Source organism: Trematomus bernacchii, unplaced genomic scaffold (genome assembly GCF_902827165.1).
Source record: "Trematomus bernacchii unplaced genomic scaffold, fTreBer1.1, whole genome shotgun sequence".
In the NCBI taxonomy this organism is placed as follows: domain Eukaryota; kingdom Metazoa; phylum Chordata; class Actinopteri; order Perciformes; family Nototheniidae; genus Trematomus; species Trematomus bernacchii.
In genome coordinates this window covers 1,479,991-1,496,625 of record NW_022987547.1, presented here as the reverse complement: position 1 = coordinate 1,496,625, position 16,635 = coordinate 1,479,991, and the positions used below count along the sequence as shown (strand labels likewise).

At 38.1% G+C, this 16,635-nt stretch overlaps 1 protein-coding gene across 1 annotated transcript in view; it reads right to left on the bottom strand.

The window, feature by feature from the left end:
• Positions 1-16,635, bottom strand: part of si:dkey-112m2.1 (transmembrane protein 132C) — a 126,941-nt gene that overhangs the window by 13,614 nt on the left and 96,692 nt on the right. Inside the window, exon 5 of the mRNA XM_034123365.1 lies at positions 3,902-4,045. Within this exon, the coding sequence (XP_033979256.1) occupies positions 3,902-4,045 (144 nt within the window). The remainder of the gene's footprint in view (positions 1-3,901; positions 4,046-16,635) is intronic.

Below are 16,635 nucleotides of genomic sequence, written 5' to 3'. Positions count from 1 at the left end.
AATTGAGTACTGAGAAATTATTATGGTCATTTTTAATGACACATAAATGACTAATCCTATCAACAAAGTTACAGCCTTCAATGCATCTTGGCTTTTAAACTGATTCAGGCAGAGATAAATAATACAGTAAAATACTTATCTGATATTGACAGTGCTCAACAATTCCTGAAGGTTTTATTCTTTAGAAGTGATAAGAGGCCTAGCCTAAATCTATTTTTAAATGTAGAGCAAAGTGCTTTTGGAAGGAAATAAAAACGATGGCATCTCTTGTTGTCTTTTATAGTATTTCATTGGACAGAAGAGCACTGCAGTTGTGTCTTGAAATCAGTTTTACACTAGAATATGCTAGGTACATGTATTATATTTCATAAATGTAATATAACAAAAAATCCAGTTTACTTACTTATTTGAATAATTACAGCTCTCGTTGGCTGTGAACAGTTGATGCGAGTTCATGATAATGGATCAGATACTGTTAGTGAATGTGTCTATTTGGTAGGTGTGTGCACATTGAAGTAACAGAAACACACACATAGACGACATGCACCAATGTGCAGGCTTTCAAAGAGCAACCATCCAAAGAATGAGCTGAAAAAATCCACTTCACTCCTCATTGAGTCTCTTAAGCCTCACCTCTATTTTTGTTCCTTTTGCCATGTTCATTTTCTCTCTCCCCCTTCTCTCTCTTTCCCTCTCCCTCTCTGTCTCCCTCCCTAATGCTGAAAACATTTTCTGTGAGCTCACTTCTACCTTTCAATCTGTAGTTTTGTACCACTTTCGTATCTAAATTCTAGATCCATCTTCCCCTTATGAAAGTCATCAGAAATGATAACCATAAAGATTTAATTGTGATCTCTCGAAGGTGACATCCTCCGCGCTGCATGAGCAATGTATCACTGTGAATGTGTCATGAGGCCCTGCAAAAATCAATGTCACTTCTCAATGGAAACAATCCATTGTTTCGCTTATAATGCGGTTTTCGAATTGATGCAGAGTGGCAAACACAGATAAGACACAGCAGGATCCAATTCAGTGGGAGGCATACGCGGATGAGTTTGTGACTGAAATTATATCTGACAAAAAATGTCTGTACTGGGACAATTCTGTTGTGGCTGTTTTGTAAAGTATGTCAAGATTTCTTTCATTCCCCTAAAATATATTTGTCGTAACAGGTAACACATTCAAGGCGCTGAGCAGAAGTGCATTTTTTCTTCTTCTTGGAGCATCAAGTATGTTCAGTTTCCATCATTGTCAATTATAAAGATCTCTTAAATGTATAAAGTTAATTGTAGTAGGAGGTTCAACTGTTTATTAATACACCTTGTGCTCGACATCATGAGAACAATTTAGTACAACTCGAACTGAAACTGAATATCTAAACACATGCTTGTTTTGATTTTGTTGATTTTGTCTTACAATCAATCTTCCCTTTCTAAATCAATAAATATAGACAATATAGTCTCATCTTTAGCTTACAATTTAGGTTTTAGGTTTGTTTCACACAAACACTTCCTCACTTCCCTTTTCTGCGGGAGTAAATTCTAGTCTACAGTAATGATATGTGTTTTGCCACTTGTTGAGCATGGAAATGCCTTGAAAGCCAGTCAAAAGTAGCAATGTCCCACTGAGTCATGGACATGCCTGGCCTCACTTGTTAACCTAAGCACTGCATATTGCATTATGATAACAGGCAGAGTAGGCAATTGCCATGTAGAAATGGAAACATTGATATCATGTCTACAGGGAAGGTAAACCCACAACACAAAAGGCTTTGTGTCAGGTTGGCTGTGACCTAGGATTGTTCAACATTTGAAAACATGAACTATTTTCATAACTGCTTTTAAGAAGTTGAGAAAAAAATCCTTTACTGGCTATGATAAATGAGCTACGTCGGGCCAGATTGTGCCCATGCCATTGCATTATAACGAGTTGTTAAGCAATCAATTAAGGCTAATGATAACATTATCTCTTTAAAGGAGAGGACTGGCCATAATGGCAGTGATTCATCGGCTGATTATTTTTTCGTTTAAACATTTGGTCTATAAAATGTCAGCTACTAGTGAAATAAGGACAGTCACGTTTTCCCAGTCTGAGGCAGCTTCTTGAAATTTCTCGTGTTGTCAAAACTAAGAAAACCAACAAATTACACATTTGAACAATTTGACAAGCAGTAAAATCTTATTTGTTGGCATTTTGGCTTTTAAATGACTTGATTGATTAGGCAATTATCAAATAGTTTTAGGTCAGTATTGTGCTGATTGAATATTAATGTATTTAGCTCTACAATCAAAGATACAATTTGTATCCGTTGGGTCAAATTAATCTAAAATAACCACCATCTTGGGATGTTCCACAGTTTTAAGTTTACATAAGTGTTTTTGATGGGGTAAGGTCACCAAGGACTCGCTCCATTAGTTTAAGTGAAACAGTGAGGGAGGATGGAGATGCTGATCAAAAAATATGTTTTATCATGGCTTCCCTTTGAAAATAGGGTGGAGGAAGGAGGGGTGAGCATATTATTCCAATAGCCGGGTGGGCAGGGGAGTGTGCTACTGAGGTCAGCGTCACAATGTGTGGTACTTCTACAGTGGATAATTAAACCCTTTGAGAGATCTTCCACTTCTTTTCTCTGTGATATGCATGTACGGTACACAGAAACACAACAAATCCGCTCCAATATAACACAAGCACATTGCAACATTATTCCTTATACTCAATATTAAGAACAAACACTTTTTTTCACATTTCTATCACTTATTTCCTGTGTCTTCCTTTACATAATACTATAGGGACATGTTGAGGATCAGATATTATATCTGGAGTTGTTATAGTAAAAAGCTCCACCTTTTACTTTAAATATTGGATTGTACTCGTGGTTTTGCGATTTGTTTTTGATTAACAACAAATCCAGTGTATAATTTTCCCAAAGCGTTCAGTAAGGATTGAGATTAATTACCTACGCTTTCAGGAAGCCATACATTTACAGAGATTTAAAACTTGCACGATAGAAAATCAATCAACCATTTTATCACTTTTTTATGGTTTCTCAAAGTCATATTTTTGGCAAGTGGTGATGAAATTGCAAAAAGGAGCTGTTAAGAAAATAAGTTCTTGTTGGTGCATACATTAAGCTTTGAAATAACAACCTTTTTAATGCAGGAAATGACCTAATTTGAGGGCCTTTCATTTTTTTCAATAAATTCAATAACAATATTTGAACATTTTTCTGGAGGCAAGTGAAATAAGCAAGGCAGATTGGAGTTGCAATTTTGTCTTATATAAATCCAAGCTTCTGTCTTCTTATTTTGGTTCAGACGTCAGCTTATATAATAATACAAAAACAAGACATCTTTCTGTTTTCTCTCTTCCTAGAAACACTGCTGATGACAATGCATCAAAATAGTATTCTGAAAACATGCTGACTTTAGGATTGTGTGTTCATGTTTCCAATATAAAGTATACATTTTTGATGAATCTGGATCTATAAAAGAAGGTCTGCATAAGTGAGACCAAGATGCAGTTGCACATACACTTAAAAGCACAACTCCAGAGAAAAAGCTTAAATGCTTTCTTTCAGCAGGCTGTTCAATAAGAAAGGCACGTTGTTTCTTTTATTTGTTTTTCAGACATTCCCAGGTATCGATTTCACACCTGAGGAGAACCTCTCAATTTCTGGCATACCGACAAAAAAAGAAGGGAAAGTCAGGCCTTATTTTGCTGTAGAAAATGTAGCACCTGCTTCCCCGACTAATGGGCACAAATCACTTCTACAACCCGGCTATCTTTTATTCATGCTGCTCACCCACCCACGTACCACTAAAGAAAACTTAGCATGAAGCAGGAGACAAATTGGAAAAAGGTAAAACAAAAAGCAGCAGCTCAAAACACGTTCCCCACTAACCTTAATAACCTGCTCATCTGTTGACTTGCACTCCACTGACTCGGTTACATCAGAGACCGCTCCGTCTGTTCCTACGGTAACTACCTTCACCGGCACGGCCACCGTTCGCCCATTGAGGACAGCTGTGTTGAGGATCTCAGTGTCCTGCAGGGGAAAACAGAAATACATCAATCAGTTTTAGCGCTAACAACATAGTGATCCTGGGGACTAGCAAATAACACAAGACCGATTCTGAATTTTGGGATTTGATATCAGTATTCAAGACTTTCTATTCATCTATTTACATTTTACATAACGACACAACATACACTATCATTCATAGGAATCCATAAAATGAGGTTGTGTAAGAATTTTGAACAAGAGAAATTGTGATTTGTGTGATGCCCTGGTTTAGAGACCATTGTCCCTCGACGAAAGCCAATGGGATATTTCCATCGCATTTTTAAGCACTACAGAAATGAAGGTATCTGGCAAACAAACGTTAATTATCCTTAGTTGTCCAACATCCTTAGTAGTTCAACATTTTGAAATAGCTAAACTGGGGATGACTAGTCTCTAACTAAGACACAGTTTCTAAATAACCTTAGACATCTTCCGCCTGTCTTTAAAGCAATTGACATAATTGCAGGTATACATACTGTACAGTATAGATTATATTTTGTCGGTAATAACCCTCGAGATAAAGCTCCAAGCTCTTATGGGAAATAAGATTGTATGCTGTCTTGCTAGGATTAAGATAGCATGTAATGATAGAGTGCATTAAGATTTCTCTAGGTCTTATTGAGTTAATAGATTAAAGCAAACTTGGAACTATTTTAAACAACGGATAGCCTCCACCTCTGTAGTTATTTTCAAATAATGTCCTAATAATGGTCATTTGCTAATATTGGTGACATTGCATTAATTATTTATTTATTTAGACCAGGATCTTTTTCACGGCAGCCCTGGCTAAAAGAGTCAATAAAAAAAAACACATAGTTACAGACATAGAACACAAGAGGATTCATGAATTAAAAATCAAGCATAAGGAACCAACATTTCCAAAGGGGATTTAAAAAGAGGTATCCAGGTTAAATTACAAGCATTGACAGTTTAAGGAATCTGCCTCTAATCATTTCAATATGGATCGAAAAACACTTTACAAGGTCAATTAATTGAGTTTCAATTCATTATCCAAAATATTCCAGGCCTACGGTATAGAATATACAAATGCTCTTCCAATTCTGCACGGGCACACGAAAGTTTTCCTGAGAAAGAAAAGAAGAGTAATGAAGATTGAGATTTAACAGAGTGCTATTTGTTTGTCCGCCGTGAATGCGTCACATTTCAACCTATCATAGCACTTTTCAAAACACTAGTTACAAAGTAAATAGACCCTACACCACAATGGGTAACATTTAGCACACTCATTCCAAATGTCCTGAATTAATCACTCAGTGAAGTGCACAATAACAGCATAATAAATACAGAACCACATAGTGTCGGAGCAACAAATTAGAAAAGGCCAATGTGTACTCACAAGCTTTTAGAAGTTTTTCAAAGTAGCACTGACTCAGCTGAGGGGGAGGCTTTTGAATAGTTTCGACCTTAACAGGAACATCTAAATCCCCTTTTGTTTCTGATCCAAATAACACTTCGAGGTGTGTGTGTGTGTGTGTGTGTGTGTGTGTGTGTGTGTGTGTGTGTGTGTAGTCTACTTACAAAACGTATTCAAACACCTTATTTTTCGAGGTCCAACACTTCTTGATTGAAGCTTTTGTTTCCATCAAAAGCCCTTCACATCACATTTACTTTGGAAATGTCTTTAAGGCCAACATGATGATGACCAGCCATGAACTTATCTATTTGCTGCTAAAGCACTAATGTACTGTGATGACTGTCACTTTGTGCACTTAATAAATGTCTCAATCTGACACTGTGCCACAATCAAAATGTAACTGTTCATTTAATCATCAATTAATATTCTACACTGCTAGGAATATATAAAGTTTGTTGGTTAGACTAATAAATGAAAAATAACGTGAGCTAACAAATGTTCCTCCTTATGTTGGCGTTTACTACAAATCTTTAAGCATATACTATAACAATAATACTACTTAATTCAAAGTTGACATTTAAGTACCAGAAATATTATTTTTAATAGATGCATTATCTTCCCTTGTCAAGACCTGGCGCTTACATTACCCAGAATGCCACCCAACCAGTGTGTTATCTCCTATTATAACACAGCTTGCTTGAATACTTGATTCTGATTGGTCAATTAGGACATTACAGATTGTTAATGCTCGCTATCACACTGCTGCTAAGCGTCACATGACTGTTGCGATGATGGCTAAACTGTCCGCAGGGGCCATCATTAATGACATCACTGACCGCCCCTGAACATTATCCATTTCCTTTTAAAAATGATTGAGCCTCAAAAGTATTTTTACACATTTCTTTCACATATGAAGTAGTACTCCACAAGACCTTTAAACGCATGATGTGTATAATGGTGCAGTTCCCCTTCAATTAAGGATTTGCAGTGAAATAGTATCATTCACAATCATTTTCACAACTATTCCCCGGTACTCCTTTCAAGCGGGGAAAAAAACACAACTTCAACAATAGTACTTTATGTGAATTTGCAGGCGTCAGAGAGATATCACAAGATGCACTTGAGAATTGAAGGCCTTACAGAGAAGCAGGAAGAAGATAATCAGATCAATTAAGACAACGTCTGGTAATCCTTTAGCTCTCAGTGCGTTTGCTGTACAGACGATGTGCTATAACAGTGGATCCTGATCATCACAGCTTAGTTTCAATGAAAGACTGCTAAGAGGCCTACAACTTTGAAAGGCAAACGAAAACTGGTCTCCAGACAGCTCTTTGTTCATCAAAACCGGTGCCTCACTGTTTGATTTGTTTCTTCACCCTCATGCTCCTTCTGAGAAAAAAAAATCCATAATTTAAAGCTCCGGTGAAGATTAAGGAATTCTTAGCCTATTTAAAAAGAGGTCTTTTCTCACTTGTTTCTTTCGCACATTTTCTGTTTTCTGATAGCACTCTGACATCTGTTTGGAGGTTATTTCATCCAGAATGTCAATAGTCCAATCTTAGATACTCTTTGAAGGATTAAAGAAGTAATCTTTTTTTCCACCTCTACCCCTATCTACTAAAGGTTGCAGTTTTCCCAAAGTTGTCACTCCAAAATAACGCCAACACTGGTCACACACCAGACTGTTTAATAAAACTGTCCACATTACGTCTTCTTTGCTCATGACTTAAAATGAAGATCAAGACAATGGGTAGGTGGACAATTTGCTACCTTATGTTATCATGAAAAGGTAAGAAAAAAGATTGAAACGGAGTAGTTCTTTCCCTATTCTTACTCACAATCTCAGAAAGGACTCCAACTTTCTCCAACTGACACGGACGATGTTATTAGCTGTCGATCATGGCTTTTAGTGAGGCACCTATTCAAGGTTTCTTAAATAAACAATGCCATCCAGTGACAACTTTTCACTGAGGTTTCAAGAAAAATGCTATTTAAACTATACCCTGATGAAATGCAGGTGATCCAACGCCTTACATATTCACATGTTTGAAATGACTGGCAGAGTTCATTAGAAAGATCTTCCTCACTGCAAATAGTTTGTCACATCAGACCAATTGGTTACAATTTGGGGATACAAAATCATCCTGGAAGCATATTATTCTGGTAAAAATGTGCTATGAAGTGCCATTCTCTACACAGTTGATGGAAAAATAAATTGGCTTCTAAAGCATATGCTGATATAAAAAAACCATGGGGGTGTGTGCTAGATGTGTTTAAGTCACCAAGCAAGTGGGGAGCTTAGAAAAACCAAAAATACGCCTCTTTGAATTTGAGAGTGAATCACCTTTGCCTAACTTCATGACATTAATGCACATTATGCTTGCTAACGCCTGCCATTTGAGACCTTATAACGACGCTTATCCCTGTTCCCTTGTGAACAATCAACACCTTTGCTCATAATCTATTGAAAAGAACGAATGTACCTTCTCGGGAGACACGTAAGCACCTATAAAAAGTGTTTTGTGCTCCGTACATCTACGGGTCTCTTCACACATAATGAGCCATTAACACCACAATAACAGTATAAAAAAAGAGGGGTCTATATAAGCTTCGACATTTATTACGGAGAGCATTTGTGCCATAAAGAGTGTAATATTGAGTGAGCTCTAAGTGGAATTTAGCGAGACAGTCGGAGTGATTCATAGGTAAAAAAGGAGTATTTTCTTTCCATGAAATCTGCCTTTCCGACACTTGCCATCTTCTGGGGTTATATAGGAGTTAAATGCATGTTCTATTCATGAAGCCTATTTGTACACAATGCAGATAATCTCTCTCCAAATGGCTCCATTATTCCCGACACACACATATGCTACATTCACACCAATGGAGTCATAGGTATAAGCACATATGGCACACACAAACACACCCTTGCTGCCCAGCTCATAAAAAAAAGAGTCCTGGCTCCCTGGCACAGCAGCTTATCTTAACAACCTCTCATTGCGGTCCAGGGAAGAGAGCACGGAAAGGAGAAGAAAGGCGAGAGAGGGAAGAATCGATAAAAGACCATTACGCTTCTGTGCAACAGGGATAAAAGGAGGTGTGGGGGCTGATATGGTTGCGGATGAATGATGTGTACCGGAGCAGACAACCTACAGAAGCCCCTCTTTTAAAGAATAGTCACTGTATATGGATGTCAGCAAGCTCAAGGGCAGGGCACACACTGGTGCTGGGAAATCAAAGCTACAAAACTCTGAGCAATATACTGTATATCTCCTGAGATCTGACGACTGGGTGGCCATGGAGGATGTTTGAAACCACCTTTCAGTTTGTCTTCCAGCTAGCCTGCGGGCAATTTCATCCTGGAAACTGCCACTATTTTTATAGTTGATTCATCATTTTTAGAAAACCCATACTAAAAAGGTTTATCACAAAAGACTCATGAAGCAATGTCAACTATTTTAAATGCTCAAGGCTTTGTTCTTTTTTGTCAGCGTCAACTCTGTCAATTCTCCTTGCCCATGTTCACCCCACGTTGCTTTGTCATGATTTTATGACACTTAAAATAATTGCACTCTTATTGAACATCTATCCATCAACATTATATAGAAATGCATGAGTTGCATTTTATAGCACACAACAATTACTTCATTTTGAAGTTTTCTACATCAGCTATTTGTGACACCAAAGAACACAATTGTATACATAAGGATACATACAGTCATGTTTATTTTATATCAGTCACTGTAATCAGATTTTCCCTCGTTTTCCAGTGAAACACAAACGATTCCTAAAGTTATACAATTCCAGGTTTACTCAAGGTGAAAATTGCCATTTGATTTATGAGAATTAACGGGAAGTCACAGGAATAAAATGTCAACATACAGTAGGGGTTGTCTTTTCACATTGTATATAGATAAATTCACCACAGTAATATATTCCAAGCTTGCATTAAAACATGTAGTCCTTTGAGGGCAGCAGTGTTGGTATTAGTGTGGGCAGTATGGCAGAGAATGCACTGTGCAGTCTGAGGGTCTTAATTTTAATGAGTATTTATTTAATGGTATGCTTGCAAACTACTGTACTGTATATACAGTGCATATATTCATATCTACAATTAAATCAAAGGACATCATTAAACAGTAGCCTAGAATTTGATGTTGTATTACCCCAAAAAACAAGATAGGGTATAAACAAATTTTAAATCCCAAAAGTGCCAAACTTAATTTCTCTTGGAAATTCTCTGGGCAGTTTTAGGGAATTGACAGACATGTTTCCAACCTTTGCAAGCCCAGTGATACAAATAAATAAATGGATTTGACCTATCCAGTTGCCTTCAAGTCCATAAGAGTTCTGCATCTCTTTTTACAAGTCACTTCAGTACACCCTGTACCAGAGAAAGCTGTAAGCCCAGGAGGAGACATCAGAGAACACTCATAACTAATGCTATATATTTATAAAGAGGGGGAGGAGAAGGAGACATCTGAGATATGTTTAGCTTAGATCAGGGCCGTCACCCCTGCTTAACACATCCAGCAATTTATTATTCATTGACTGAACAGATTCCTCAGACCTCCTTGAGACCCGCAGCTCAACCACTCACTAACCGGCTTTGATTGACATTACACTCACAGGTCTTGTAAGGTGTTGGCCTACAGTGCTTGTGGGGGGGGGAATTATCCCGCCAATGCAGCACTCGGCTATTCACTTCGTATCAACTATCAATAAAAAAAAGAATATTCCCTCCAGCAACTATGCATCGTCCCCATGCCAATCAAATACATCCGAGCGTCTCACAGCCTATAGCAGCAGATGAAATCAAAATGAGGGCAGGGGAATCAACACCTCCACAGGTTTTCTGCTACACAGCAGGTGGAGAGCGGTGTTCATAGAATTTAATCTTTTTATGGTTATGGCTTGGGAGAAAAAAAGCCAAGTTATTCCGCACTGCAATGTGGGAGTCGGAGAGAAGCCGGGGGAAAGGTGCAGATAGCTGAGATGACGCGGGTAAAAAATGAGTTTGTTAAAGAAGATGTCAGTCATTTCAGGTGCTACTTTTTAACTAGAGAACTTCAACTGTACATGCAGTGAGTAAAACGTACAGACTTATTCTCCAGTATCATGTCTCTCTTTTGCACGTACTGCATTTGCAACAACAGTGAATCAGAGGTTAGGGTACAACATGCTGAATAATCAACTCCTGTGTCTCCACTGATTTAACACAATCGGCAGGGAGCTGTAATAGCAGTATTAGCAAATAAAGAGTTTGGAGGGGAGGCAGGTTGGGGGCATTTTGCCATGACCAGGAGTAAGAATCACCATTATTGATTATTAAATCAGGACCTGCGGTGATTTATACTCTCCTCATTAATTAGATATTGATTTATTGCGTAACCTGTTGGCCTGACCATCCGTTGGATTTTGTTATTGTGTACTGTGGGGGGCGCTGAATACTTTTAGTGAGATTAAATATGAAGCCTGCATTGTTTTTCCCTCCTCATTCTTTCTCACTCTTTTAACAGTAGAGGAAATGCCAAAGTCAGCAGTGGGAAATCGGCTGCCCCTGATAAACCCTGTCCATATTCCGCGGGGCTCCTCGCCTGTTTCTGGGGGCCATTTGATTAGAATAAGCCAGCAGAGCCGCGCTGTGCTGAACCCTGGCCCCGAGCGGGCCAAATAGAAGACTCTGGAGCCAGACTGACAGAGTGGGGAAAGGGTGATGGAAGGCAAGCCAACACAAAATAAACAAACACACAACAACAAATTACAGAATGGACAGGCTTAGCTTCAAAGTAAAGCCTGACTGACATACATAGAAGCTGAGAGGGGGAGAGGGGGAGATGGGGAGAGGGGGAGATGTTGGGTGGCAGGAGTGAAATAAAGTTTGTGTGCAGTACCGAGGACACACACATATTGTGTTAGTTATTCATCTGGAGAGTGCTGCTCTCCCTCTGCAACATTGCTGCATGCTCACAGTTAGACACATGCACACTTAGAAGTTGCCATGACTCCTAGTCCCGCCACAGAACAGCTGCAGATCAAATGAGCGCTGTATAAATTGCTTGAAATCAGCTTGGCAAAAGTTTTTAATCCAGAGGGGCACGCTTCCTGTTTTCACTGTGTGTGTGGGAGTCCAATCAATACATTGGGTGTCGATATTCACATTTACATTATCTGCACATTTTCTCAAGGTGAGCCTACATGTCAGGCTTACAGAAAATAATTATAAAATAATTACCAAATTAATCAATTATTACAGCAAATGTAAGTTAAAGCCCTAAAGATAGGAATGTTGGTCAATCAGTGATAAGGGATCCTGTATTGTTTGTGCTAAACAGATATTGATTTTGTTAGCCTACAGAATTCAGTTATTTTTTTTATAACTAATGAAAACACAGTCTTCTAGAGTTAAAAAAAAACCTGTGTGAGTTTCCTTTTTCGATATCTCTCTCTCTCTCTCTCTCTCTCTCTCTCTCTCTCTCTCTCTCTCTCTCTCTCTCTCTTTCTTTCTCTCTCTCTCTATCTTCCTGGTTCTCTCTTATACTTGCAGTATACGATAACTGGGACCAGATTAGAAAAAAACAACTTGTGCATAAGAATGAATCCACTAGGGTTAAGAGAAGGATAGAGGGAAAATGAATGTTGTCAAAATGCACAAGGGAAAGATAGAACAGTCAATTAGAGGCCTGTATATACACAAGGGGACTTAATCAAGCTATAAGGGGCATCATGGCTGCATGCAGATGGCTAATGCCCGTGGATAGCCTCCCTACACTACTACATTAGTGCTCTGCCGGGCCATTTCCAAACACACTTCCTGACAGCGTGACAGTGTGACTGATGGCAGCCTGCTGGAATACCGCTGGCCGGCCCTGATGAAGCGATAGCGATGTGTGTGTGAAGTACAGATATGAGGAGTATTTTCTTTTTGACTTGTTTGTCTCTCGGAGGACACAACTTCTTACCAAGTGTGTTGTCCTTGCTGCCTCGGCTTATCTCTATCTGTCAAACGTGAGTCAATACGGGAAAAAAAGCTTTAATTTGGGCCATACCCTAATTATTGCAGACAAAGGGTGCTAACCCGTAACCGAAAGAAGAAAAAAAAAAAAGATAAATTGAGCTTCCCGCTAATGGCCCTGATTATAATGTTATGGGACTGTGAGAACAAAGCTAATGTTATTGGGTTTGAAACTGAGGGAGTTCTTTCAGAGGCTATGATTAAAATGCTAATGATAGCATTTGGGATGTACTGTAAAGAACTATGGGGGCCTAACTGTCTCCTCTAATGAGCCACAAAGAGAGACACAAGCGTGGCAAGAGACCAAGATCAAATTCATGGGAATATGCATTAAAACTCTCCGTTGGCATGTTCTCTCATGTTCTCTGCATGTTCTGTCTTTCAAGCTTGTGACGGCATTCATGACTTGAGTTCACAACATCTCAGTAATGGCGTAGTGAAATAACTTTCTCTTGATTTCTCTTCTTTAGTTTACACTTTTGATCATAAATCTTGGGGCTATTAAATCTTTTAATTAAAAAATGTTTTAGAGACAATGTTATTATCTGAAATATTAAACCGCTGGAGGTTTCTTAAAGATCTACTGGAGGAAATATCTTCATTGCCAAAAATCAAGGAATCTGTTTTTGAATCGTAAAAACACACTCATTTTCAACCAATTAATCATTTCTTAATGTACTTAAGGATGTTCCAACATGAAAGTGTAATTTCCTCTTATTAGCGCATTGATTTAATTTAGCTCTGTTTAAAGAAAATGATTAATTAAATATTCCTGAAACAAGAGGAACTGCTCTGAGGACACGTGAAATCACCTCGTTCCAAAGCCATAATTCTTCTTTTCCTTTTACAGAATTGAAACTTAATTCAACCAGAAAATCAACTTTAAAGTCAGTTTAAAAAAGTGTTGAGATAGATATTTTCTAAGGCGTATTGAGCATTCAACTTGAAATGTCAGTAAAGGGCTCTGTGCATTGCTGCAGGACGAATATCCAATGGTGATATGTCTTGCTTGTATGCAGTCAGGAGCCTTCATGTCTTGAGGGTAAAAAATAACCTTGTGGTACGCTCTACATTGGGCAAACATCTCACCATTTATTTTCTATATAAAGCTGCAAACATTTTTAGAATGTTTTTCCATTGGAGCGATCAGAATACTTGTCACAATTTCAATCAGTCACAGTTTACAGCAGCTGTAAAGTCAAGAAAGCAGAGACCTGTACTTTTTTGTTTGGCAGGCAGATAGTGTGTGTGTGTGTGTGTGTGTGTGTGTGTGTGTGTGTGTGTGTGTGTGTGTGTGTGTGTGTGTGTGTGTGTGTGTGTGTGTGTGTGTGTGTGTGTGTGTGTGTGTGTGTGTGTCCTGGCATTACTATACTTGTGGGGACCTACATCTGTTTACACAGTCACATGTGGGGACTCGCCTCCCTTATGGGGACATAATGGAGGTCCCCATGAGGGAAATCATTAATTTTAGGGTGAAGACTTGGTAAGGTTAAGGGTTAGGGTTAGGCATGTGTTGGTTATGGTTAGGATACGTCTCCAGCAAATGCATGTAAGTCAATGTAATGTCCCCTGAAGTGATGTATACATGTTATGTGTGTGTGTGTGTTCTTCTCAGTGGGAGTGAGGTCCAGAAGGGATCACAGGGAGATGAGAGTTTTATTGAATTGAGGTGTCTGGTTTTCTGTAGGCAGACGAGTGTGGGCAATGATTGGTGTCTGCCGACCAGTTCTGCTGCAAAGGTGGAGATTAATGTCAACTAACAGCAAATGTAATAGCACTGTTTGTTGACTCTGACTCATTTGCCTTTAAACGTGTATTATTCGAGGGAAAAGTGAACTTGGTGAGTGATGAAACAGTAATGTAAAAACATGATAATAAATTATAATGATAAAAAAAAGACATTGCTGCAGAGACAAATCCCAAGGGTTCTCTTCATGTATCCATACACTCATCTAGAAAACGACAGGCTCTTCTACATCTATGAATCGCCTACTACTGTGTTGATATTTGGTCTAAAACCTGTTAAATTTAATTAACATTTTGTCAGTCTAATTCCCCATGAGAGAAGTGGCCCAGTCCTTTCCAATCTCTCTTGATAATGTGATGTTCAGCGATCATCAGCGCACGTTTACAGCTGTTTGTCTGAGTGAGAATCAAAAGCAAATCTGATTGTTGGCAATGGAGCTTTGTTTGTTGCTGAGTCATATTGCTGTACAATAGTGGGTTTATTTTCTTTCATTATTCGGTCAGTTATGGGCTACTTTAGCAATCTCTACATGTCTAACACTCATATATGACTCCAATACAGTTGTGATGTCAGAGGTTATAATTTTGTCTCAATACACATTGTATTGTTTTTATCAAAATGGTTTATCCATCTTATTTTGGACTTTGGCAGTATCTTATGTCATTTAGGAAAGTTTATTTCAAATGCAACCTTGTTGTTTGCATTTCTTATTCGTCTTTTTGTTGATTGAAAAACAATTCAGCTTTGACAACATTGAAAGTTCACGATGTAATCAGAGTTTAATGGCTGCTCTTCTGACTAGACACCATCAGTCAGAGGTGAATTGCTGCCTACTCAAATTGTCATAATAAAAGTTAAAAAAGTGGTCAAGGACATTAGATTTTTAGGTGGCCATTATTGGCGAGGAAAAATTAAAACTTTACTTATCTCTTTGCAGCATACTAAGTGGTTTCCCTTTCATTTCCCGAAAAACAATTTACATTGTCATTATAATAATACAATTAGCATTTTTAAGCCACTTGCCAATGCACCCATGTTTGGACTTTCTAAATCCAAACTCAATTAACTTCTCAGTCAGCACAGTCTGAGAGCAGTGTTAACCAGATTACTGGCAATTAAAAAGAGCAAGCTTTGTGTTAAAAATATCGGGGCTTGGCTTTTTAAGGGACTAATGTATTATAATAATAATTCTGCCATGCTTTCTTCTATCACTATTAATAAAGAGTGGAGATGTTCCTTACTGTGCAATGCGGGGGGGGCAAAGGCTCACAACGAGACAATAAGAGAGGAGATTATCTAATGCACATATTAATTTTATTTTCATATTGTGGGAGAATGCAGACTTTACAGTGGAATAATTATAAATGTATTTGTTCTCCGACTAGTGGCAAGACACGTTGCCTAGTGACCAGCACATCTATAGTCCTTGGAAATATACAGTACAGCACTGTGGGTGTAAAACTTGGTTATCTGCTTTACCTTCTTACAAAAGTATTAGAACTTCATATGATATCTCCAATAGATGATAAGCATTCAGTTATAAGCCTTTGTTTAAAGTCTCTCAATCTCATAAAGGGACAGTCATTTGTTCAGTATACATACATAGTTGCATTAAATGAGTTTTGACTTGTGTGACACCTAGATGTCAGAAGGCATCAGTATCTTCTCCGCTGATGCTCTGCTTTTGGCTCTTTGCCTTCTCGTCTTCAGCAAGTGAAAAACATGCTTGGTTGGATTTAGGACATCTGACTCACTCCGCCAGTCAAAAGCATTCCAGTGTTTGGTCAGAAAATGATCCTTGGCTGCCTTGTCTCTTTGCTTAGGATCATTGTCATAGGGCTACTATAGTATAAGGAGATGAACCTCCTCAAAAACCACATGAAACTCTTGGCTTTGAGCTAATAGTCATTGTTATATTTCAAAACCAATGTGGTGAGAGGTCTTCCCATGTTCACTTGCTTTATAGAATCTGACAGAAGTTATATTTAGATAATATTGTTTGTTTGATCTGTTATGATGATATGTTGCCGCAGATCCATTGGATTTACTGAAGTACACATTGAGGTTCCTTTAGGTTTTATGTGACTTTATACTTCTTTTCTACTACGGAGACACTACTTTTTACTCAACAACAATTATTTTACAGCTTTAACTAGTTTGATAATTGATGTTTTTACTATTGTAAGGAGAAAAAAGCCGTCGTCAAGGTGATATAATTATCTTTGTGGTATTGTGACAGCAGTTCACACAATTATTTTTCTCAAGATTTGTATTCAGTCAGTTGATGAATATAAAAAATGTTCAGGCAATGTTTCCATAATACAAATAATGATTAACTTTCTCTGTAGGCCCAATGTATAAGGAAGAGACAGGTAGTTGTGTTGACTATTCATTGCATAGAGAAAACGATTATTGTGAAGGTGATTTAATGAGCT